Raw genomic sequence first — 25,159 nt, 5'->3', positions numbered from 1 at the left:
GCGCGTCCTTGTTTCGCAAAGGCTTGTGGGACATGTAGTCTCAATGGACACAAAGCGCGCCGACTTTTGTGTTTATTGGAGCGACGGCGGCCGATTTGAACACTAAAACCTTAATTTAAAAAACAATACCCCGCACACTCGTGGTTTTTCTCGATGTGACTATTCCGTGGCGGGTAGTTTAACCGTCTCCCGTTGCGTTCGGTCTCCCGTACAGACGAGGGCAGCAGAACACCGGATTTGCCCCGCCAACCGTCGAGCACGAGGGGCACGGAGAGAAAAGAACTCGCGAACTCGCGCAGCCGTGAACGCGCGGCGACACTAAATCCGCTAGATTACTAAACCCGTCCCACAGCGAGGAAAGATGACCGTTTTCACCGATTTGCCGAATTTAAATACACGGCAGGCGTTACTACCCTAAAGGAAACTAGTGAATTAATCTGTCAGAAGTGGTTAATTTATTCGGGAGGACGCCTTTCTCGTGTTTTTTTTGTCTTTTTTTGTGTGTGGAAGAAAGAGCCCCGCGGTGCCGTCGGGCCAGCGGGTCGCCCGGAGTTGGAACAACGACGAGCCTCCAGTAACACTTTAAATTAAAAATAAACTCTTATTTAGGTGGATTTTAAACGCTAGCAGGGGTCTAAGTTAACCTTTAGCTGTTGTTTTAGGGGTCAACAATGACCCACGGTGTGCGAAAGAGCTCCCCGGTGGACTGGTCAAAACAGTGTCAAAGGCTAAGCTAGGTTTTGGATCCTGACTGTTATTGTTTGTTGAGATTTTATTATTATTATTATTTATTTAAATCTAACGGGGCACACATGCACCTCCACAGACTTGTGCTGAACCGGCAGTAAAGTTGATCTCCCTTTTTTTTTGGTGAAACTTTTCGAATGATCCAGGATGTCGTTTTTTAATTTTCGCAAAATATTTAAACTGGGAGCCGAGAAGAAGAAGAAGCAGTACGAGCACGTCCGCAGGGATGAAAATCCGGAGGAGGTCTGGGACATAATCGGCGAGCTGGGAGATGGAGCCTTTGGAAAAGTGTTCAAGGTAGGTGCTTGTCCCCTGAACAGCTGCTCCTCCATCTATTTTCGACACTAGAATAATCAAAATATGACCAAAAAGGAGTTCTATTTTTTTGTCCTCCCAGCTCCCATCAGCCAGTGTTTCTGCAGCCTGACTCATTGTGAAACCAGTGTCACCTCAGTCTTGCGTTGCTTTGACCCACCCACCTCCTCCAGAACCAGTCCTGTGTGACAGAGGTGCTGTCAGACAGGACTGCTGGGCTCCTTCTCCTCTACAGTGTTGTTTACATGTGACTGGATTTCTGGACTTTTTCTCCTTCAGATCGTGTGCATGCAGAGAGCAAAGCTGAGCAAATAATCAAAATATAATCAAAACTGCAATAAGGCCAAGTGCATGGGCTATAATTTTCTGATTGAGTCACAAAATGCTTTCCTACATGAGGCATTGTGGTGCTACAGAGATGCTGCAGTCTGCAAATCATCTTCTCCAGACAGAAGGAAACATGCTCCTTTACAGGCTGCAGCAAAAATCATGATATTTTTATCAGTGTTGCTTCAGTAAAATGCACCAGGACATCTCTGTTAGGTGCTTGTGGATACCCAGGAGGCTCCTTCACCTCTAAAACTAAGTCAGAGCTTCTTGAATACAAGATGAAACGAGAGAGAAGTGGTTCTTACCGAAGTTCCAAGATGATATTTTTCTTGGTGGAGAAGATTTGACAAAAGGACCATTCCCACTGTCGCTGTCCCGCAGTAGCTGTAATTAGTTTGATTGTTTTTGCAAATCGTTCAGCCCTAAGCAGGAGTACACATTTACAATAGCACTGGATTAGGGCTGAACAATTAATCATATCCAAGCGAAATAGCAATTTGAAACAATGCTAGTGGCAAATCACGACATGCAAATAAAACATGTTGAATTGAGCTGTTTAAAAACAATAAATCCAAGCAGAAGTTTTCAGGCGTATTTTATGCTGCCCACTGATAATGCTTATTGCTCTCCATGTGACATACGCCCAGTGTAATTGTTTAATAACTGCACTTGATAGGTTTTGCAGCATCTGACCCACAGTTTACTTTGTCGTGTCGGTGAATTCACAGTTTCACGTTGTCCTCCTGGTGTTGCAGTCAGGATTTTGATGGTGTCTCATGTGATGAAGCTCCATGACACGTTTTAAACAGTAAATATTGAACTGACTCTCAACCTAAAACAGATAATGTCACCAATCAAATCAGCATATCTGTCAGAAAAATCAGAACTGAATGTTTACACAGTGGATGATGTTTACTTCCTGACTGCTGGTTTTAGATGATGCAGCATTACAGTTTCAGAAAGCTGACCCAGTGGCAAAGCAAACCCCTTGTTATCATTTTAATGGTGCCATTGTTTGCTTTGACCTCAATGCATAGCCGGAGCCAGAAGCTTCATTTGCATGACTGACAGTAAATGTTATCACACAGGAGGGCTGTGGGGTTTTTTTTTTGAAGCCCTGTTTTTGTTCTTTGTTGCCAACTGCTATTTTTGGACCCTCTTAAATAGTTACCCAAGATTTCATGCCAGTGTATCATACTTAAAGTAAGCCTAATCTTCTTGCACATTCAGTCACAGGGTGCCCAGAGTTTCACCAGCAAAGCTCATGTGGACTGCAGTGACTGACTGCTCAGGAAGGGGAAAAAGCACCAAAACAGACCTTTCAGCAGTTATTCTGTCACAGGTTTTTCCGCATTGAGGATTTTCTTTATGCCCTGCAAAAGGGTTTTACCCAGTGTTAGAGGAAAATCAGCAGCACCGAAATGATCAGAAATGGGAATTTAAAAAAAAAACAAAAAGCATTTTAATACCAGTTTTGTTAAGTCGGGTTTCATTTACTCGAGCAGAACGTGGACTTTATTCATCAAATGCTCATAAGTAACAGGAAAATGCTTACATTTCTGTCAGACAAGATAACAGATTTATTGCCTTCACTGTAAATGCTTCCTGTCATAAAATGTACAGTCACTGCCCAAAGGTTCACTTGCCATTATTGTTGATTAATCTGCTGATCATTTTCTTATCTAGCTAATTAATTATGTTGTCTGTAAAATATCAGCATTTATTTAAAAACGCCTGTTCAAACTTCACACATTTCTCAGATCATGTGCGCCTAAATTTCACTCTCATACAGCAGCAGATGCATTTAAATTCTCACAGATTTCTAGAATGAGGGAATTTGTTTGGCATTTTTAGTTGCAAAAATTATGAGATTGATCAGAATCAGAATCATTCAGAGTCACAATCAACTCACAAACTTAACTCTCTGTATAAGAAATAAAATAAATGAACTACAACAATAAAATAAGAGTCAGAACAACAAAATATCAGTTATCAAAATAGTTTCGTTTTCTGAGGATCAACAGATTGACGAGTTGCCGCAGATCAAATTGTGCCGCTGGCAGCAGCGCTCCAGAGTCAAGCTGAAGGAGATCCACAAATAGTAAATTGCAGTGTTGTGTTTGTATGTCTGGGCTTCCAGCCATCCCGGTTGTAACGCACCGCCGCTCCGATGGGACGCCACCACACTCGATCGATCGTAACACAAACTGTATCTAAAGCAGAATACGTACTGGGGGGGTTTTAAGTTTTTTTCCAAGGCCGACTGCGGAAGACACGCGGGTCACCAGGAAGTGGCTGCATCCCATATCGCCACGGCGGCTTCATCGAGCACATCCTGTCTGCGGGGAAGCCAAAACAAACAGGAGGAATTTCCACTGTTACGAGTCATGTCTCGTGTTCTGCTGACATAGTCGCTCCTACAGCAACGCACAGTGTTTATTTGTGGCTTTTACATCCACTTGACGCTGAACGAGGTTCGTCCTTCAGGTCTGAGGTCAAGAACACTTCAAGTCTGGCATCAAACAACTTCTGAGTCTGAAACCCTCTGAATCCCAAACAGTTTATGGGTGCTTTTGTCACTTTTTCCTCAGTGTGAGCTTATTTCTCTCTACAATGTAAAGTTCTACACCTTTGTGGGAACAGCACGTCATTAGGAAGGAGAGAGAACGCAGTGTGCTAGACTTATAATGCCATAAATCATTAAAACGGAAGAAATGCATTTGTTTGGTTGTTTACTCTCCAAAAAATGAAAAAAATCAAAACAACTTGTTCAATATTTTTCAGATGTTGGCAACATTGGAAAAAGTAGTGGCTCTGAATCCTAAAGATATTTTATTATTTAAATTTTTCATTTGTTTCTGTACTTTTCTCCTCTTTGCTTTGTGTAAACACAGCAGCTGAAAAGTCTATTAGCTTCCCAGTTGTACCAAGGAGGGCATCAAACTCTAACTATTTATTGGGAATTTTAAAATTAGAAATGTAAAATACAGTGATTTTTATGAATATCTTTATTTTTTATAGCTTAGATTTGGTTGTTTTTTCTAGAAAACTGAAAGTCACACATACTTACTTCATGGAGCATCTAAAAGTTGAAAATCCTACCATTTTTCCTGTTCTGGTTCTGATAAATGCTGCAATTTTGGCAATTTTCAATAAAATTACACAGGTGGCTCAGTGGTTAGCACTGTTGCCTCGCAGCTGGAAGGTCGCCGGTTCGCGTCCCGGTGAGGACACCCGGGATCTTTCTGCGTGGAGTCTCCATGTTCTCTCCGTGCAGCGTGGGTTCTCTCCGGGTTCTCCGGCTTCCTCCCACAGTTCAAAAACATGTTGAGGTTAATTGGTGATTCTAAATTGTCCGTAGGTGTGAATGTGAGTGTGCTTGGTTGTCTGTCTCTAAGTGTAGCCCTGTGATAGACTGGTTACCTGTCCAGGTGAACCTGCCTTCACCCTGAGTCAGCTGGGATAGACTCCAGCCCCCCACGGCCCTAGTGAGGATTAAGCGGTGTATAGATAATGGATGGATGGACCTTTCTATCCTGACGGCTGGGTTTGGGGTTAAGAGTCTTGAATTTCATACATCAAACAACTAATTGATGAGTCGAGAACGTTCCAGACAAAGAAAATAATCATTAGCTGTCAGTATCAGAGAGGGGTAAGCCTTTACACTGTGAATACCTCGGGTCTTTTGGCCACACGGCTCTCTGACAGTGTTTTTCACCCACAGGCTCAGAACAAGCAGACGGGCGTCTTAGCTGCTGCCAAAGTTATTGACACAAAGACCGAGGAGGAGCTGGAGGATTACATGGTGGAGATTGACATCCTGGCCTCCTGCGACCACCAAAACATTGTCAAACTGCTCGACGCTTTCTATTATGAGAGCAAACTCTGGGTGAGTAGAGGGAAGAGTGTCGGTTTCATCAGTGTTTCCTCTGTTGCCACCCAAGCAGCGGGAAATATAGAGCTAACACAGCAAAGCCTCCCTTTGAGACACAGCGTACACCAGTCAAGATATCACAATGGACTATCCCCTGTGCAGCATGTGCAGCCCAAAACCTCCAGTTATTGCACAATAGTCATGCCTGCCACCTTTATTACTTGGCTGTTTGCCGTTCATGCAAGTTTCTCTCCTGTTGTAATATTCGTATCATAATATATGGCCAAAGTTCACATGAGCCGCGACAACAAGCTAAAGGCTGTTAATCATCATGCAGGTTTATAATCCATCCACTTCTGATGTGAGCTCGCTGTCGCTGCTTGTTTACAACAGAAAGCACATGCATTTGGTCGTATTTTATAACTACAAACAAGCTCTGCCGTTTGTTTCGCATCGTGGAGCGTCAGTTATGAACTCCACTTAGCAGAAAGGAGCCGTGTCAGTAGACGTGGATTGTAGCCAAGGCCTAAACACTGAGGAAGTGTTCATGAATAAATAAACAGCGTGTCAACTCAGTCACAGAGGTGGATTACAGGTTGGTCCAATCTAGTGTTTAAAGTGGACAAAATCTACACAGTGGACGTCTTTCCGTTTCAAATGTGTTTTAAAATGTGTGCTTTGACTCCTGGGAGTCAACACACAGGCACGTAAGCAGACAGTCAGGTCATTATCAACTCTCACGATCGCCCGAGTATTTAATTTCACTGCACTGCTGCCCTTTTTTTCTTCCCCATTGTGCTGCGAACAATGAGCACAGCCTGATGGAGGGTGATTTTTATCTCCGCCTGTGTGGCACCTGTTCGTGTAAAGAGGAGAGAGTGTTCAGGACATTTCTTCCTGAAGATGAAAGGCTTTGTCGCGAGTATTTCCCGCGCAGCCCGAGAGGTGATAACTGCATTGTAAAATTTAAAAAAAAGAAACTGATGTCACCTCCTTTCTCTGCTGTGATTTCACAACATTTTTTTGTGTTGTCTGCTGGTAATTTCGCTCTCCCAGGTCTTGAACTCGATCAGTCACATCCTCTGTTTCTGTGCCACATGAATGGATTAGAAAGTTTGTGGGCGCATAGTTCTCTAAGCGTTTGGGTCGAATAAACAAGTGGGAGAGGAAGCCACAGCCCTGGCCGTGGTTCCTCTCTGCCCGCCGCCGCTCTGAAAAGCCACTGTGAGGGCCATTGTACGGCAGCAGAGTCGCTAAAACAACAGCACGCCTACAGGGAAACACTAGAACCGTGTGCATGTTGAATAGCCAAGACTGTTGTGAGACTTGACGCATTGTGTGTCTTGTAAGGGCTTTGTTGCTGGAAGTGGAGCAGTCTTGAAAGGCTCTGGAATGCCACTGCGAGAGGTTTTTCCATTTATAGCTTCTTACACTTGCTTTTCTAAATGCAAGGCTGTGAAAAAAAGCCTTGATGGACAACCGCAATTGGTTTCTCAACGGTTCCACAATTGCAGAAGTGCAGCTTTGCTTCCTCTTCCCCGAGCCCAGCGCTGCCCAGATCTCAGCAGAGGAGCCAGTTCGCGTGGTGCCATAAGGCCAAGCATGTGTTTCAGCCCACAGTCCAGATGCTTCCGCTCACCTGCTGCACATTATCATACTCGCCGCTGCCTGAGGTGCTGTGTCCATAGATACTCTAATCCTATTTGCAGAATAGGGCCCTGAGGTCTGGAAATGCAGCTAGCAAGCTAGCTAGCAGCTGTGAGAAACACCTTTCCACAATGTGGCCCCAACTGGGCCAATCCTCTTACGTCAGCTGCCATACTGAAAGCTGCTAAATGCCTTTATGAGCTCAGCGCGGTTCATTCATGCAGGCTGGGTGGAGGTTCATTCTCAAATTGCTTTATCCACGTGAGTAGTTTGGATATGTGATGGTGAGGATGAGCTCTTTTGATAGAGGAGTGTTTCTCTCTGAAGCTGAGAACTTTCCAGAACCTCACAAAAGGCTCCAGAGGTCACCGGGTTCTCTGCTTCATGAACAGTGTGCATGCACCTCTGTTTAAAATGCATTTTGTTGCACTGATCACTCCTAATCTATGAATAACCAGCACGTAATAAAGAAAGTTCCTGTGTGATGTAGAGCTGTAACGATTACTCAGTTAGTCGCCCGCTATTCTGCACATATTCTGCACATTTTACAGGTTTATCTTGTTATTTTTGCTCAAATATGTTTGCATGCTTTGATGTTCAAAAGCACATTATTTTTCTCTGTGAAAACTCTCCGTTTTAGCTCTTTAAGCCCCACACCTCAAAGCCTGGTCTGCTCTGATTGGTCAGTTGACTGAACGTAAGCCAGGTAATGCTGGTTAGGTACCCCAGATAGTACAGGGATGCAGCTCCATAAGGGCTGGGAGATCATGATAACATCTAAAGTTGAAATTGATCATTACTACTAATTTTTAATGAGCTGTTTTTAATGAAGACCTGGAGAAAACAGGCTTAGTTTGAATTTATCCACTGAAGTGTATTTATCAAGGTACGTAGGTAGTAAATCAAATGTTAGCACAACAATGAAAAACACACGCAAGTACATACATTTACACAAATACGTATATTTATGCACATAAATAGAAATATATAAGGATAAAGGAATGATCTCACTTTGACACACTCAATACAGAAAGCAAGTTAAACCTGTAGGTTCACCAGGAAGCTGCTTCACCAGGCTGAGGTTTAAGCTGTGGCGCTGTGGACTAGCAGGCCAAGGAAGACCTGCAACAGTTATTCAATTAATCACCAAGTTTTCAACCGTAAAATTCTTCAAAAATCAATTGATCAGTTTGTGTAACTATTTAAGAAAAAATCTTTGTGATTCTGTGAACATTTTCTGGTTTCTTTCCTCCTCATTTGACATTTGAGGACATCATCTCAGCCTTTTGGAGACACTGACGAACATTTGTTGACTTTTTATAAACCAAACTAATCCGTTCATCTAGAAAATAATCATTAGCTGCAGCCCTGAAAGCGCAGCGTTTTACATAAACACATGCAGGTTGTGTTGCACATGTTGACTAACGCTCTGTTCTCCGTTTCCTCCCGCTGGCAGATCCTCATCGAGTTCTGTGCAGGAGGAGCTGTGGATGCTGTCATGCTCGGTGAGTCAGCGTTTCCACTTTGTACGCAGGTTATAACATCAAAAAGAAAATTGCTCAGATAGCGAGAGAAAAAGAGCCAGTTTAAGACATCAAAAGGCCTCGGCGGACCACCCACATATTACAGTTTTCAATCTCCAGGACTCTAAATGTAGCTTAACCCTTATTACCTCCTGTGATTGAGTCGCGTTAGTGTATCTCTGGGTGAGGAATTGGAAGCGTGTGTCTGTGTGACCCTCGCCTCTCCTTCGCAGAGCTGGAGAGACCCCTGACGGAGCCTCAGATCAGGGTGGTGTGTAGGCAGACTCTGCAGGCGCTCGTCTACCTCCACGAAAACAAAATCATCCACAGAGACCTGAAGGCCGGCAACATCCTCCTCACGCTGGATGGTGACGTCAAGCTGGGTAAGGGCAAACTTCAATCCAGCTGTTCGTCGTCTCCACGCAGGGACCCTGACTCCACAATAACCTGAATTGTTATGACTCAGACTCTCAGTCCATAGATGCTTAGATTAGCATTGTCGTAGGATGGGTGCAGGATACTGTAACCTAACAATACATGCAGGGTGTAGGAGACAGTTAAGAACTCCAGTGAGTTATCTTGGCTCACTGTTACATTTTTCCGTCTACTGTTTTTTAATTTGCAAGTGGAAAAAATCATAAATGAGTTCACGGTCTGGCAATGTAGACAAGACTGTGTGCTTTTGGCTGGAGTTGTTTTCCTCATGTTTCCTCCTGATGTGGCCTCTGACACAGGAATGTACTGTACGTCCATTCAGAGGTGTTTTCAAACATGCAACCTGAGCACGTTGTTGGCTTTCCAGGTGTTTGTTGACATCATTCACAGCAGAGAGAAACAGTGTCGCGGTATCATGTGATATCATGTAGATCTTACATGCAGCTCGACCACATGGTGTTTGTTTTCCACCCTGATTTTTTTTTTTTTTAGCCCCTTTAGTGCAAGAAGCTTACATGTTCACATGATCCTCCCATGACATGAAAGTCCACACATGTCACACAGTTATAACACAGTCAGTTTTGGATGCTTTGCTTTGTGAAGGGCTGTGCTGCTTGTTACTACAGAAGGTTTCCAGAAATCGGACTAATTTACTTGGTATTTGACGCATTTTTTGCATGTGGTTTTTGTAGTTTTGGCCTCTTCTCCTACTCGTAGTAATACATAATTGAATATTGAATAAAAACTAGATAAGTATTGTTATTATGTATATGTAAGACTTTTCAAGCTTGAGCACAAATTGCTTTTCAAGGTAAATGTTTTACAGAATAGAAAACTTAGAACATAAATACAACCAGCACTGAGCTGATACATAAACAAATGGAGGTACAAGAGCACAACAAAAGAGGTAATTTTACTTTAAAGTACAGCAGATAAATCGCATATACAAAACTACATTAGATGCAAATATAAAAGATGCTGTCATAATATGATAAAGGAATTATAAACTTTTTTTCTGTAGCACCTTTCCAAACTGGAGTTACTAGGTGCTGTGTAGAAACAAAGAGAAAAAAAAAAACATTTTAATAAAGACAATAAAACATTAAAAAAGGGAAATAATAAAATGATAAGGGAGGGGATGTTATATAACACAAACAGAACATACAGGTAGAAACTCAAAAAAGATGAAAATGCCAAATGTATGGACGTGCATATAAAAATACAGAAGTGAGAAATACTAAAACAAGCTCAAGTAGAATTTGTAGTAATACAATAATAAGTGAAGTTCTTGGTAAAACATTATGCATCTTCAAGTGTTCTCTGGACACACATGTTTCTGATAGCTTGTGGTTGCTCTTTGTATTTATTATATTTTCGATATGATCCTACTGGTTGTTATCCTGCTTTCTGTGTCGCCCATTCACAGCACTTTGTTTAAATCGGGTTGCGTTTCAATGTGCCATTCAAATCAGCTTCATTTGATTACGACTGTTTGCAGAAGAGATTTCTGTCACGACTAAACTGAACTCGGTGTCAGAAACTGCTGGAGTGCACCTGTACAAAAGAACCCTAAAAGCACTCTCTTGTTGTTTCGTAGCGTTTGCAGACTTTGTGATGTGAATTAATGGTCTTTATGCACAACAGCTGCTCAGTTTGGGTGCCAGCACATCCACAGTAGATGCAGTATTGTAGCTTAGTCAGAGGGGTATGAGTCACTGGTGAAATAACACACAGCAAGCATTTTATCCAGTGACATAACACACACACACACACACACACAGAGGTGCCTGCTGGGAAACTGATCAGCCCTTATTCACACATGATACCGAGAGTGATGCTGTCATGCAAATGCAAGAGTGTTATAACAGCAAAAGGCTGAGTTATGTTGTGTTCGTGTCATGCACTGACATTTTAGACGTTTGGTTTGTGTGGCTGCGTTTGGAAAATGAATGACAGTGCTGTTCTTCGTGCTAATGTCTGGCTTTGCTTGAATCACATGCCTTCCAGCTGACTTTGGTGTCTCTGCCAAAAACACCAAAACGCTGCAGAGGAGAGACTCCTTCATTGGAACGCCTTACTGGTGAGCAGAGTGTAAAAACAAAAACAGAACAAAAGTATTTACTTTTTTTGCCAGAGTTCCCTTTTTCTGACGTTTCTGCGTTTCTTCTTCCAAGGATGGCTCCGGAGGTGGTGATGTGCGAGACGTCCAAGGACCGTCCGTACGACTACAAGGCGGACATCTGGTCCCTCGGAGTGACGCTGATCGAGCTGGCGCAGATCGAGCCGCCCAATCACGAGATGAACCCGATGAGAGTTCTGCTGAAAATAGCCAAGGCCGATCCTCCGACCTTAATGCAGCCGTCACGCTGGTGAGTCACAGCGAGGAGCTCTGACCTCCACTCAGGGACGCCGAAGATGATGCCTCAGGGCTGCTGACTTGAGTTTCCGTTATCCCAGGCTCAACTCGCATCACACAAAAGGGCTCCAGACTGACTTTTCCACTGGTTGCACTGGTGCTGCCAGCGTTGCACCAGCACATGATTTGATTTCCCCCAAAAATGAATCCACCTGACAAATAGTAAATGTAAAGATTGACAGTGACTCAAGACTTAATATTTGTAAAACATTTTAATAATTTCTTTTTCACTAAGCTGCTTGATATTACTCCTATTAGCTGGTCACAGGTCTAGCTCCTCACATACGCGATAGACACTACAATTTACAGACGACACCTAAACGCCTCACATGCAGGCTCAGGTACACCCCAGCTAGCTGGCTGCAGGAAACTCAGATAGATGTGTAAATGAAAATTAGCTGGAAAGTAATGAAAGAAAAAGTCTAATAAAGTCATATTGGTCCAAGTTGAAACCAGGTGATTTTATCTACACGATTCTTCTGATTGACTCATCATGTTTATTTAATTGTAGGAAGCGAAAATCATAATCGCTGGTAATAGTTTTCTTCAGACTTTTCAGTCCTGGCACTGTGTTGTGATTGAATGTAGTGAACTGTGTGTCAGAGCCTTTTTCACCAGCCTCTTCCTCTCACTTCTTGTTTTCTTTCTGAGCAATTTTTATGTATTTTTTTGCTCTTGTCACATTTGACTTCACAGTGCACAACAAACAGCACAACCGTGGCTGGAAGCAGAGAAAACACAAACATCTCTTCTTTCTACAGCAAAACAAATAAGAAACAAAAAAAAAAAAAAAGCTTATTTAGTTTGCAAAAATTGGAAAAAATCCTGGAATTGACACACAACATTTTTTTGTGTCCGCAGATGTTACAAATACTGCAAAACAACGGTGGCTCTACATGCTATAGATATTTACCAATTTGCATTTTTACCACAACTACTCACTTATATCAACTCCAGAAAGATGTTTCATTATGCTGAAGGTGTCTCCCAACGACTTGCTCCACCATTGTTGAGCCATGTTGCGTTTATTTTATTGATCCCCTGTGTTTAGTTTTGAAAGTAATCAGGTATGGATCTGTAAACGCCTAAACAGATGGTTTTATGCATCAGGCAGGGAGAGAAGATTTGCTATTTTTCAACCACAGTGACTTGTACAAGCAACTGCACAAGTGTGACATTTCAGCGCTCTTTAATCACAGTCTGGAGCCCTTTGTTACTGTACAGGACTGAACTGACCTCATTGATGCTCTTCTGTCTTTCAGGTCCCCAGAGTTTAGTGATTTCCTCAAACGGTGCCTGGATAAGAACGTGGACAACAGATGGAGTGCGCCGCAACTTCTGCAGGTACCTTTATTTCGTCCCCTGTCTTGCTATTTTTAAGCACTCGTAGCCCCACACCTGGATGCTTAAACCACATAACCCTCCCTCCCCAATCCTCACCCTCGCACCACCTGCCGTTAAGCAGCGGAGTCCTAGACGACATCTGTTTACGTGCTCGGCGTCGGGTACTGAACCGTCTGTCCCGCAGCGCTCATCCCGCTGCAGTCCAGCTGACGTCAGCGGAGCAGGCTTTTCTTTTTCCGTTGGGTTTAAGGTGCTCGGCCAAATCGGTGCCACTTACTTAGAGAGAGCCAGCGAGGACACACTCTGACTCAGGGAATACGCGACACGCCGCAACCAAAGGAGACCCGATGGGCTTGAAAATACAAAATAGCGGCCTGCCACCCATGAAGGTGTTGATATCGAAGAAGCTGCACATTCTCAGGCCGGCGATAGAGTATGTGCAGCAGATTTCCAAGCCGAAGAAGGTGAGGCTGTCGCTGTAGATCGCTTTTAATTGAGGAAGTTTGTTTATTTCTCAGTTTGCTGTGAAGTGCGCTCAGACAGACGGGCTGAAAATCCCCAAGGGAGACTTAATGGTGCAGAAGAACCTAAACATTTAGCCGGTATTGTCTAATGCGTGTTTGCTGAATGTACTTTGTTGTGAGAGGAGTGTGTTATACTGTGAGCAATTTATATCTCGGCCTCAATGGGATTAGTTGTCAGCGGGGTGCCGGGTATTTGTTGCTAATTGTCCCGAAGCGTTTTTTTATTGCAGCAGCGCAACACACTCAACGTACTGGGTGTTTGCATTTGAACAGAACTTTAATATTTGAGCGGTTTTGTCTTTGTTTTCTTGCCTGTGCACAGCATTCGTTCGTGTCCACTGTGGCCGACAGCAGACCGCTGAGGGAGCTGATAGCCGAGGCGAAGGCTGAGGTCACCGAGGAGATTGAAGAGCACAAAGAGGAAGAGGAGGAGGAAGACACAGAAGCACATCTGGTGAGTAGATATTTATTAATCTGCTGTAACATGTTAGAGGTGGTCTACTGGTGCTACTGTGTTTATGTAAAGATCATACAGCTGTAACTGTTTATCTTTGTTATCGACCAATCTGCCATTTATTTGGTCGTCTTTTAACAGCAGGAAAAGCAAAAAACAAATCTCCAACCTTGGTGAAAGTACTTTGTTTGAGAGTTTACTCAGCGTTTGCTTTGTTTTTTGAGTTTTTTTCCCCCTTTCCTTCAGTATGTAGCTGCTCTGTAAAACAACTGCAAACGTACAAAGCTCAAAGGGAGGTATTCTCTTCCGCGGAACGCCTCGTTTGAAGTCCAGGCTTTTCTTCCTCAAACAAAGAACGACAAGATGCCTGACAATCCTACGTTATTTCCTCACTAGAGCTACATCTCTGTACTCAGAGATCTGGGGCTCCTCGCCGATGTTATTATGCTTTGGATGGACTCACTGGCCCATCAGAGCAGCAAGTCATCCTTATAAACAAACTGACCATGTTTTTTTTTTCCACACAAGAGTAAGTAGTTTTGTTGCCTAGCCCTGAAAAACACACATAAATATACTATAAAAGGCATTTGAAATAAACCTTTAATCATAAACATCAGCTTTTCCTGATCCCAACCAAAATGCCGCCCCAAAAATAATCTCAAAGTAGTAGAGACTGGAGCTAAAATGGAGCTTTAGTTACAGACATCGGGTGAATGAGAGGAATAATGTTTTGAATCATGTAAACATATTCAAGTACACCCTTAAACTTATAAAAATAAACCTGTTAATGTGTAGGATGTGGCTCTTTGAAGAGGAAATCTAAGAACGGAAAAGGTCTACATGTTCTGTGATTCTACTTGCTGAAATCTCATCATCAATACCAGTTTTCTGGCTTTTGTAAAAAAAACAATAATCCTGACTTCCTGGTTGTTTCCTCGTCTTCTTCAGGGCCACAAACGCGCCCCATCAGATGTCAGCGTCGCCAGCTCGGAGGACGAGAAGATCCCCCTCTCGCCCTCCATCTTGGAGTCAGTCCCCGAGAAGGTCGAGCCAGTTCTGCCCGTCCCGACGCCCGCCGAGCTCCCAGCGGACAACCATGTGGTGGAGACCAGCTTTGTGGAGGAGCCTGCTGCCGAGGCGCCTACAGAGAAGGCCTCAGACACTCCAGAGAAGGATGAAGAGACAGAACAGAAACCAGTGGAGGAGGAGGAGAAAGTTCCAGAAGCAGCAGAAGATGTGACCACACCAGAGCCAGAGACTGAACCTGAGGCACCTGTGAAGGAAATGCAGCAGCTGGAAATAGCTGTCGAGGATGAAAAAGAGGTGGATACGGCTGAGAATCCAGAGCAGCCAGAGGTTACCGAGGCTCCTCAGGAGGAAACGACACCTGTTGTGGAGGAACCAAGCACTCCAGCAGAGGAGGAGGATGAGGAAGAGCGCTACAAACATCTAAAAGTGACTTTGACACTACCGGAGCAAGATAAGGAGGTTCTAAAGGAGGAGAATGGAGAGAAGGCCACAGAGAAGGATAAAATTAATGCTGAGGAGGAGAAGACGGTTCCAGACAAAGCTAAAGACGACAAAGAGAGAGATTCAGACTCAGGAAGCGGCTCGGCTGCAGACAACAGCAGCGTAGACCTGAATCTGTCCATCTCCAGCTTCCTGTCCAAAACAAAAGAGCCTGGATCTGTTTCCATACAGGTGACACGCTCAGTCCACACCGTCAAATATCAGAACATGTATCACAGACACGTCTTTAAACTCTTCTTTGTTGTTTCCTCAGGACATGAAGCGTCAGAAGAAGACGCTAAAAAAGACTCGCAAATTCATGGTGGACGGAGTCGAGGTTAGCGTCACTACATCAAAGATCATCACTGACAACGACACCAAGAACGAGGAGATGAGGTTCCTGAGGTAACCACCTGATCCTCATTTACATACAGGCAGCAGTTCGATGCCAACACCATGAAAATGACTCATCCAGGAAGCTTCTCTTACAACCCAACTGTGACCTGCTTTATGCAAAAAGCTACACATGACTGACTTCCTTTTTCCTCCTTTTTATTTTTTTTCTCACCGTCTCCAAGGCGGCAGGAGCTGAGGGAGCTTCGTCTCCTGCAGAAGGAGGAGCAACGAGCGCAGCAGCAGCTCAGCAACAAGCTGCAGCAGCAGAAAGAACAGATCTACCGGCGCTTCGAGCAGGAGACCACGGTGAGTGCCACTGTGGATTAACCCTCTGAAACAGTTTCTCCTGTCAGTCCTCACTGTGGGCTCATTTTACACAGCAGTATAAAGTCCTGAACCTCTGTGGAAACAGAACAGCCAGATAATACAGGTAGAACGCCAGAAATCCCAGAAGAAAAGAAGCAAAAGACACTTACATTTCTTTACATATTTATTTGGAAAAAAATGAGAAAACCTGGAATCAACATGCTGGTCCACACTGAAAAAAGATGGTAGTTGGACCTCCTATAGATATTCATATGTACTTTTTTTTTTTTTACACATTTTGACGCGACCAAACACTTATGCTGCACATCAACTCTAGAACTGCTTTCATTAACATTTTTAAATGACACATGCAGAATGAATTTTGATGAAATGTCAAGATTCGAAGCTTAGATTTGGTTATTAAGTCTGCCTTTTTTTTTTTCTTTTTTTCTTTTTTAACGGTTTCTGGCTGATAAATGGTATACTTGTAGTGTTTTTTTGTTTTTTTTAATCCCAAGACATGCACGCCTTTGGGTTTACACTATTAGTCTGTCAGTTATTTTCTCAGTTGAACAACAACACATTTGTGAAGACTCTCTACTCAGTAAACTACCATCAGCATCATCATCAGTTGACCGACCTTGCAGCTGGAAACTTTAACGACTGGTCGATGATTAAAACAGCTCTCAAGTAAAATAACTAAACAAGATTTATAAATAACTGTTTAGTAACACGTTATATGAGCAGTAGGTGCCTGATGAGTACAGATAGAAGCACCTCGCTTAGCTTCCAAATCCTGGATTCTTCCTCGGTTAAACAGAAACGTGGAAACCAACGTGGTCGGTCTGAACCTTCCGTGGATGCTGGTTTACCTTCACTACATGAGCGCTCTTTGCATAACCACAGCGCGCACCTGGACACGTTAAAAAGAGAAAACTGGCTCATTCTGCGGTTGTTAAATGAAGGTTTGCTTTGGCCTTCTGCGATCATAAACCCATCCAGATGTAGGAAAAAAGCATCAAAAGGCCGTGACTCATCTAACTGTTACTTTCTTCCACTGTGCAGAGATCCAGACTCTGCTGTTCTTTAAAGGACACTTTTATTTCCCCACTGTTATTCCTGTGTTTCTAGGTGACAGTACAGAAGCACTAGAGCTCGTTTTCATAACATGCAAAGTGTCTCTGGCGCTTCAGACAGAGCTTCACTCACGAGCACATTGCCTGCTATAAAATATTATTGGAATAAATTTAATAAGTAGAATGCAGATAAATAACAACCATGACGTCAACCAGAAAGGCTTTTTTTTTTTTTTAATGACTAAAATAACACCTTTTATCAGAACAAGCAGCTGTAAAAACAGAGGTCCTTGAATGAATCATCAGATGTAGTGTACCAGCAAGAAAATGAACCAAATCCAGGCTGGATACTTCTACAAAATGAACTCCTCTGTTCAACCAGAAGGCCGTAAGTGAACTACAGGTTGTGTTTACACAGAGCAGACAGGTAGTAAAATATCTGTAACATGTAGAGTCACCTTTAGGCTAGTCTAAACCTACTATGAACGGCATTATAGCTGTTATTAATACTGCACAGAACACATGTGAGTTCTCTCTGCTTCTAGTCATGGTTGTTCTGTTTCCATAGAGGTGCAGAACTTTATACCGCAGTTAAAAAAAATGAGCCAACAGTGAGGAAACATGTGACGAAAGACGCCCAGAAAGTGCTCGAAGTTTAGAGGGTTCAGGCACACAATCTAAAATAATGGATTGTAGAGGTTTTGTCTTTATGAGAGCAACACCCCCGATCATCTGACCAATCAGAATTCAGTCTGATGAGAGCAAGTCGACTCACTGGTCCACCTGGAGATTAAAAGTTACAGGGATTTTTATTCAACTCTTATTGACTTCAGATGTCCTCCATCACTTCTACTGGACGTAGGATGAACAGGCGGAATGATTACAGCAAGAAAAACAACCATTGAGCATAAATGCACACCTGACTACAGACTTTAATGTTTAATGCGGGCAAAAATATTGTATGTTATACAATACAAAAATCAGCTTTAAGTTTTTGCAAACCAGCAAATGTCACTGAAGTTGCTGCTGCACTTGAAGTCCTGAGATAAACCTTTAATATGATGTGGTAGTCATTTTTTAGATGTTGGTTTTAGCTTCTCTGTCCCAGTAACCGGTTACCTCTCTGTCCCTCAGAGCAAGAAGCGCCAATACGACCAGGAGGTGGAGAACCTGGAGCGGCAGCAGAAGCAGACCATCGAGAGGCTGGAGCAGGAGCACACCAACCGGCTCCGGGACGAGGCCAAACGCATCAAAGCCGAGCAGGACAAGGAGCTGTCCAAGTACCAGAACATGCTGAAGAACCGCAAGAAGGAGGTGAGCCGCACGTCGCGCCCCCAGACACAAGACTGCTGATGTTCTATTCAGAGCAGCTTGTTTTGATGTTTCCACACATGCACGCCTCCTGATCGGTCTCGGAGGTGTTTACATAACCTCTGTTTAGCCGGGCGGCCGTTGAATCAGTCTGCGCTGCCACTTCTCATTTGTTCTCCCCCGGAGTCTTAATCTATCACCAGCTTTTGTCTCGTTTTATTTCCACCTGTTGCTCGCGGCGCACAGAGCAAACAGGGAGCAGGACTTTCTCCGAAGCACGTGACACACGCTCTCATGAAACGCTTTAAAGAGGATGTTATCCAAACCACAGCAGAGGAGGTAACCGGGCCTCGGTGTGCCGTGACGCTCGCTGCATCAGTCCAGCTCTACCAACAAAAAAGCAGAGCAGAACACAGATGCAGAGACTCTTTGTTGTGATGTTTGCTGCAGTTTTTTTTTATGGTTTGCAGTGTCCAGTGTGTGTGTGTGTGTGTGTGTGCAGTGTGTAGTGAGATGAGTAGGAGGTAACGTACTGTGATCCACAGGGAGTCGCCCATGTAATGATTCAGTCCTTTCAGTTGTCCTCGTGCACGCTGTGCAACGCTCCCATACAGGATGTAAGTGAAACCTCCGACTGCGTTTTCATGGATCCTCTCTTGTTCTGTCTTTTCTCCACCTGCTGATGTAGCTCCGTGTTGTCAGACAAAGATGAGTGTCTACTGCTGAGGTTCTGGGTTTTTTTTTTCGCTCTGGACACATTTTTCATTTTAAGTCCTGGACCTCTACGGAAACAACCGGGTCGTGGCTAGAAGGAGAAAGAACTTCAGCGCAGTATGACACCGCTAGGATGACGTGAATTAATAAAGAAGACAAAAAAATTAATTACATTTCTTGGATTATTTGAATCAATATGAGCAACTTGTTTTCAAGCGTCCACAGGTGTCACCAATACTGCTCGATGTACTCAAGTTATTTAACTTTTGTACATTTTTTCACACTGCTCTGACTCTAGAAATATATTTCACTATGCTGAATGTATCATCCAACAACTTGCTCCACTGTTTTTTAACCATGCTGGATTTTGGATGTTTTATTTCCCTCTCAGTCTTTCAGTTCATCCAGAAACTCTCGCCATTTTTGTCACACGACTGTTGCTCACAGCCGAGTCAGTCGTGGCTTCTCAGTAGTGTGGAATTTTTAACTTTTTCAGAGCATCTATTGAGTTGAAACTCTTTTTTTCTCACATGAAGAACGAAGGGGTTTTGATGAAGCATCACAATTTTAAACAATATTTCGAGGGACTATGTGATAGCTGGAAATCCACAAATCGGTTCCTGGCTCTGATAAACAGTGTGATTTTGGTAATTTTCATAAAGACAACGTGACTTTCAAACCCGTCAACAGGTTTTGGAGTTCAGAAAGTTCAATCAGAAAAGAAGACGGAACAAGTGTTTGGTTTCCCCCCCTGAGAACATACTAACTTTGGAATGATTTACATTACGAGGCGGGTTTACTGTATATAACCGAGTGCTTTATCGGCCTGTTGACTGTCAGGCTCTTGTGCGTCATCTGAGCCAAGTAGGTCGGCTTAGTGCGACCGACGAGCAGCCGAAACAGGTTTATTGTAACTGTCTGGTTTGTCGGATCAAGCTTAGCCTGAGGTGAACACGGCAGCCGGCGGGCAAATCGTGTGCACAAACACATCTCAGAAGTCCCTGACTGCTGTACGATGGAGGTTTTTGTGGCAGCAGGTGATGCTTCCTGTCGGTTCGGTGTAGAAACAGATGCTGCGACTTGTTTCATCATCAAAAACGTGCCCACGATGACGTTTTCCTTGTGTCCTCCTTCCACCAGGAACAAGAGTTTCTCCAGAAGCAGCAGCAGGATCTGGACAGCGCTCTGAAGAAGATCATCCAGCAGCACAAACACGAGCTCGCCACCATCGAGAGAGACTGTCTCAACCACAAGCAGCAGCTTCTGAGAGGTAAAAACCGCACTGGCTGTCAGGCGACGCCGCTTTCAGCCACGTGGGGCAAGTTGTGGTTTCTCGGTTTGATTTGATGGTCAACGCTTCTGCTCTTAGATGCTGCACAGAATTTAAAGGTTGCACACGTAAATGCATCAGAACAGGGCAGAAGTATTAAAACCTTAGAAGGCGTTTTTCTTTAAGGGCCGATACATGTTCTGTAGAAGCTTTAGGCAGATAAATTTATATGAGCAGTAGATCAAGTTGGTGCCTGTGAAGAGAAGAAAAGCCACACATGCTGAAAATGTAGCATTTTCATTAAAACCACTGAGCTTTCTAGACCCTTCTCCTTGTGTTGACTTTACGCTCCACAAACTTCTCATTCATCCAGTTTGCAGCATCAACACTGGCCACTACCTGACCTTGTGCCACCATACTGGATCCAGACATCTTTCTCATGACCAAAGCTGAAAATTAATTGAAAACTGGGTGTGCATTTATCATAAGGTCAACAGCATGATTCCTAGTGAATGCTAGTGTTATTAATATTGCTAAGCTATCACTTTTTTATGTCTGGAAGCTTTAAAACAACAGCACATGCAGATATTTGTTGGTTTTTGTTTACTAACAGCAGAGTTTCCTCCATCAGACTAACTCTGATGCTTAAAGAATTCTGACTAAAATGACTTTTTTGCTCCGTGCAGTGACTCCAACTCAGGCTAATGCTAGTGTTGTTTTGAAAATCCTCTTTTCCTGGTAGCACGGTTTGTATTTTCTCAGTCACATCTCGATCTATGGAGCATAAAGATCAGCAGTAAACAAGCTCCCGAGATGCTCCCTCGGACCACATTCCCTCTGACATCGGCTGCAGCCCCTTCCAGCGAGCGGCCGTCCTGTCTGGACTTAATCCCATCCTTAATATGCCGGGGAGCTGCACAAACAACACTTCTCAGAAATGCCCACTGAACCAAGTCACGGGAGGTTGTAGCTGCGCTTTAGAGCTCGTAAAGAGCTTTCACTGCCCATAGAAAAGGGGAGACAGTTCAAAGCTTAAAAGCTGAAACCTCGTTAGTAAAGTTGATGTCGGTGGACACAAATATCTCAGGCATCCGGTCATTCGCTGCTAATGAGGTGACTCCGGTCCACAACTGTTGTTCCTCTTCACTGCAAATATGAAAACCATAAGAGATATTCCCCTCCAATCAGCCGCTGAATGGTGCTTCTGTGCAGCCGCTCAGCTTTGTCTTTTGTCCGCTTGTGTGTGTGCGTGCAGCTCGGGAGGCGGCCATGTGGGAGCTGGAAGAGCGCCACCTGCAGGAGAAGCACCAGCTGTTCAAACAGCAGCTCAAAGACCAGTACTTCATGCAGAGACACCAGCTGCTCAAGAGACACGAGAAGGTACGGAGTCGCTTCATCTCTGTAGCATCGTTGTTTTTGTTTTGGACTGATGTAGCCGTGCGTTTCCTTCTTCTTCTATTACTGACATTACACCTTCAGTTATCCTCTCTGTAAACACAAGAGGCTGAAAACACTGTCCTGTCATCTGTCTGCAGGTGCCAGAAGTTAATTTGTGACTTAATGTTGCTCATAATGATATTAATGTGCTTTAGTTTTGCTTCCTCGTCCCCTTAGCATCCTCTGCTCCATACTTTTTTCAAAATCCACTTTGCTACAACTAACTGCTAACTTTCCAAGCTGCCACCACGATTTGGATCGAACGATAAAGAATAATTTTCTGTGAATTATTTTATGTTCATGTGTGCCAACTTTCCACAAACATACTTCTCCCCGACGCTGCGGGGCACCGTTGCCACATCCCGGGCTTAGCTTCGCCCAGGACGGCTGTGATGGGTTTAAAGAAATACAAACGAGTTAAAGCACTTTCCCCCATAGCAGAATGATGATACGATGCAGTCAGACCATTCTTCAGTGCTGCAGAACGCTCTGACTCCACCTCATCATCTGACTGCTGGCATCCAGCTGATAGAGACGATGCTGTTTTGTTTTTTTAGTGTTAGTCAAAAGAAAACCGCAGACACTGGACGTTTTAGAGTTTCGTCTTCAAGTTTTCGTTTTTGTTCCTGCATCTGGAACCATCTTTTTTTTAATAAAACTGTTGCCATGGTAACAGTTTATTCTCAAACCCAGGCTCTGCGCCGTTAACACGCCAGCTGTTGTGATGCATCTCGCTCGGGGAGGTAGCATAAAAACAACCAGATGGTCGAGGTTGCAGCAACGCTTGGATCGACACGAGTCACAAACAAACAAACGGAGGAACGGAGGAACAGAGGGCAGTTAATGAATGCTGAAGATATTAATTAAAACTTTTAACTTCACATATCCTGCAGCAACAACTAAAGAATTCTTAATTAAAATGCAACCCAAAAAACAAAACCTACGGATGAGCGTAGCACCAACAAACCTGCTGTTTCAACATTTACTTAAACAGAACCTTTAGCCCGATACAGCTCTGATCTGGGAGCTTTATATGCTGGTTTACAGACAGAATCAGGACATCATTAAAACCCAGAGTCTGTCTGCTGTTAAAAAGCAGCTCAGGTGGTGCGTTGCTGGATGTCGGTTCAATTTAAGTAAGAAAAGCAGTTCATCCGCCTCGATCACATGACGCGAACAAACACGGTGGCAAACGGACGAATGTGATAAAATCTAGAAATTGGTCAGATCTGTGCAGCAAATGTCGTCCGAACCATTTTAGAGATTTGCTTCGAGTTTGTGCCTCCGCTGTAGGAAAAGTCTTCTCAGTTTGAAATACTGACTTCAGCTTATGTGGGGGAGGAGCTAAACTGTTTTAATACAATTGTGTTTATCCTGACGTCACGCTCTGATCTTACTCAGTCTGACTGAAAGGCGCCTGATATTCTAATTCAGTGGATGAATTCAGTCCAGAAATCTTCTCGCTAACGTCACAGAGCATCACTGATACGCACACAGCATCTTGAAATGTGTCCGTTTGTCATCGTAGCTCTCGATTTAAAATGTGTTTTTTCACCCGGCCGATGCAGGAGATGGAGCAGATGCAGCGCTACAACCAGCGTCTCATCGAGGAGATGAAGAACAAGCAGACGCAGGAGAGAACTCGGCTGCCCAAGATCCAGCGCAGCGAGGCCAAGACCCGCATGGCCATGTTCAAGAAGAGCCTCCGCATCACGGTGGCCTCCATCACGCCCGAGCAGGAGAGGGAGAAGGTCAAGCAGGTGAGACGCCGCCGCCCGCCCTCGTGGTCGGTGAACTCCTTCAGAGAATACGAGATGAGAACAACGTTGTCTGTTTGCAGTTCGCAGCTCAGGAGGAGAAGCGGCAGAAGAACGAGAGGCTCCATCAGCACCAGAAGCATGAGAACCAGATGAGAGACCTGCAGCTGCAGTGCGACGCCAACGTCCGAGAGCTTCAACAGCTGCAGGTCTGCATTACAAACGTCATCTATCTGTCTATCTAAGTCTGTTTAAACAAAGCGGACAGAAACACCAACGTCTGCTCTGCCTCCCTGTGTTCCAGAACGAGAAGTGCCACCTGCTGATCGAACACGAGACCCAGAAGCTGAAGGAGCTGGACGAGGAGCACAGTCTGGAGCTGAAGGAGTGGAGGGAGAAGCTGCGACCCCGCAAGAAGGTGAAATGAAATGAAATGAAAAATACTTTATTTATCCCAGAAGGGAAATTCAATAAAGTGAAGCTCCAAATTCAGATTCAGATGATGTGATGAACGACACAACGACAGTCTGAGGAGGAGTTTCTGAAAATAAGCCGCGTTTTGTTTTAAGAGTAAAGAGCAAAGTTGTGTCGACATTAAAGTTCTCCAGGCAGTTTTAGGTTGTCATTCTTTGCTCCTGTCATGTTTTTTTTTCCTGTCGCTCATTTTTTCACTGCAACATAAAGTCCTGCACCTTTAACGGAAACAGAATGATCTGAAACAGAAACTTACAAATGTCTTCTATGCAGAATGACACAATTATAATGCCATAAATCACAAAAAAGAAAACACGAAAGTAGAATTTCTTGATCATTTTTTGTACAAAAATACAATTTTTAGTTTTTTACAGAGCAGTGCTTCAAGCAAACGGTCCATTTTTTGTGAATTTTTAAACAAGACGAACAATAAAGAGAGTTTGATTGTAAAATTTAAACATTTTTAGTTTAGATTTGGTTATTTTTTCCCTGATGACAGCTGAACGTGCAGCTACGTGGCGTCCGTTTACTTTATCATCATATTTAATAGTTGAGGAGTTGACCTGCTTGTTGCACATTTCATGATCGAAAAATCTGCCTTAACGTACATCTTCTTGATTATTAATTCAAAACATGATGGATATGAAAATCTGTTTGGCTGCACTCCACAGGGACTCTCTCACACACAGCAACACTGTCTAACTGTTCAGTTTGTTAACTTCTTGGTTTGTGGTTAGCTTCAGTAGGTGGTGACAGAATGATGAGGGCTGACGCTGGCAGCTGAAGCCTCTTTCCGTCTCACACAATAAACTCAGAGTGAATGACGTGAAGCTGGCGACAAAACCGACGCGTTCTTCTCGTTTGTTGTCCTGCAGGCGCTGGAGGAGGAGTTTGCCAGGAAGCTGCAGGAACAGGAAGTGTTCTTCAAGATGAGCGGCGAGTCGGAGTGCCTTAACCCGTCCACCCAGAGCCGCATCTCCAAGTTCTACCCCATCCCCAGCGTCCACTCCACCGGGTTCTAGGAGGAAGCCGGCGAGCGCTCCGGTAGAGACTGGTCCGGAGCTGCCTTCGTCCTCCGGCCGCCATCGGAGGATTCTCTGCGTCCGGACGCTGCGGCTCGGCTCGGCTCAGATCTTCTGTTAGAGAGATTTTCAGGTTCAGCGTTTCACCTCAAAACAACCACTAAAGCGACGTAGCTCTCGGTCCGACCCTCTTTTTGTGATTCGAGTATTTTTATACAGCATCCAGTGCCTGTAGAATTTGGTGTCTTTGGCTTTTAAATCTGAGAAATTTCTGATTA

At 43.9% G+C, this 25,159-nt stretch overlaps 1 protein-coding gene across 1 annotated transcript; it reads left to right on the top strand.

The window, feature by feature from the left end:
* Positions 1-319: 319 nt before the first annotated feature.
* Positions 320-25,159, top strand: LOC103355271 (serine/threonine-protein kinase 10-like). Its single transcript, XM_008278997.1, has 18 exons — positions 320-1,044; positions 5,117-5,281; positions 8,370-8,418; positions 8,670-8,819; positions 10,879-10,951; positions 11,046-11,240; positions 12,550-12,631; positions 13,478-13,609; positions 14,558-15,310; positions 15,393-15,523; positions 15,697-15,820; positions 18,031-18,210; positions 20,062-20,191; positions 21,447-21,571; positions 23,197-23,388; positions 23,469-23,594; positions 23,690-23,803; positions 24,735-25,159. Exons 1-18 carry the CDS (start codon positions 895-897, stop codon positions 24,879-24,881), a joined length of 3,018 nt encoding a protein of 1,005 aa, XP_008277219.1. The 5' UTR covers positions 320-894; the 3' UTR covers positions 24,882-25,159.

Source organism: Stegastes partitus, unplaced genomic scaffold, assembly GCF_000690725.1.
Source record: "Stegastes partitus isolate 25-593 unplaced genomic scaffold, Stegastes_partitus-1.0.2 Scaffold141, whole genome shotgun sequence".
Lineage (NCBI taxonomy): Eukaryota > Metazoa > Chordata > Actinopteri > Pomacentridae > Stegastes > Stegastes partitus.
The sequence above is the reverse complement of the archived record's forward strand: the minus strand, read 5'-3'. Positions and strand labels throughout refer to the sequence as shown.

Coding starts and splice junctions, on each gene's coding strand:
- LOC103355271 (XM_008278997.1), top strand. CDS start 895: ATGTCGTTTTTTAATTTTCGCAAAATATTTAAACTGGGAGCCGAGAAG. Junction 8,419..8,669: donor TGTGGATGCTGTCATGCTCG/GTGAGTCAGCGT, acceptor TCTCCTTCGCAG/AGCTGGAGAGACCCCTGACG. Junction 23,595..23,689: donor GAGAGCTTCAACAGCTGCAG/GTCTGCATTACA, acceptor CCTGTGTTCCAG/AACGAGAAGTGCCACCTGCT.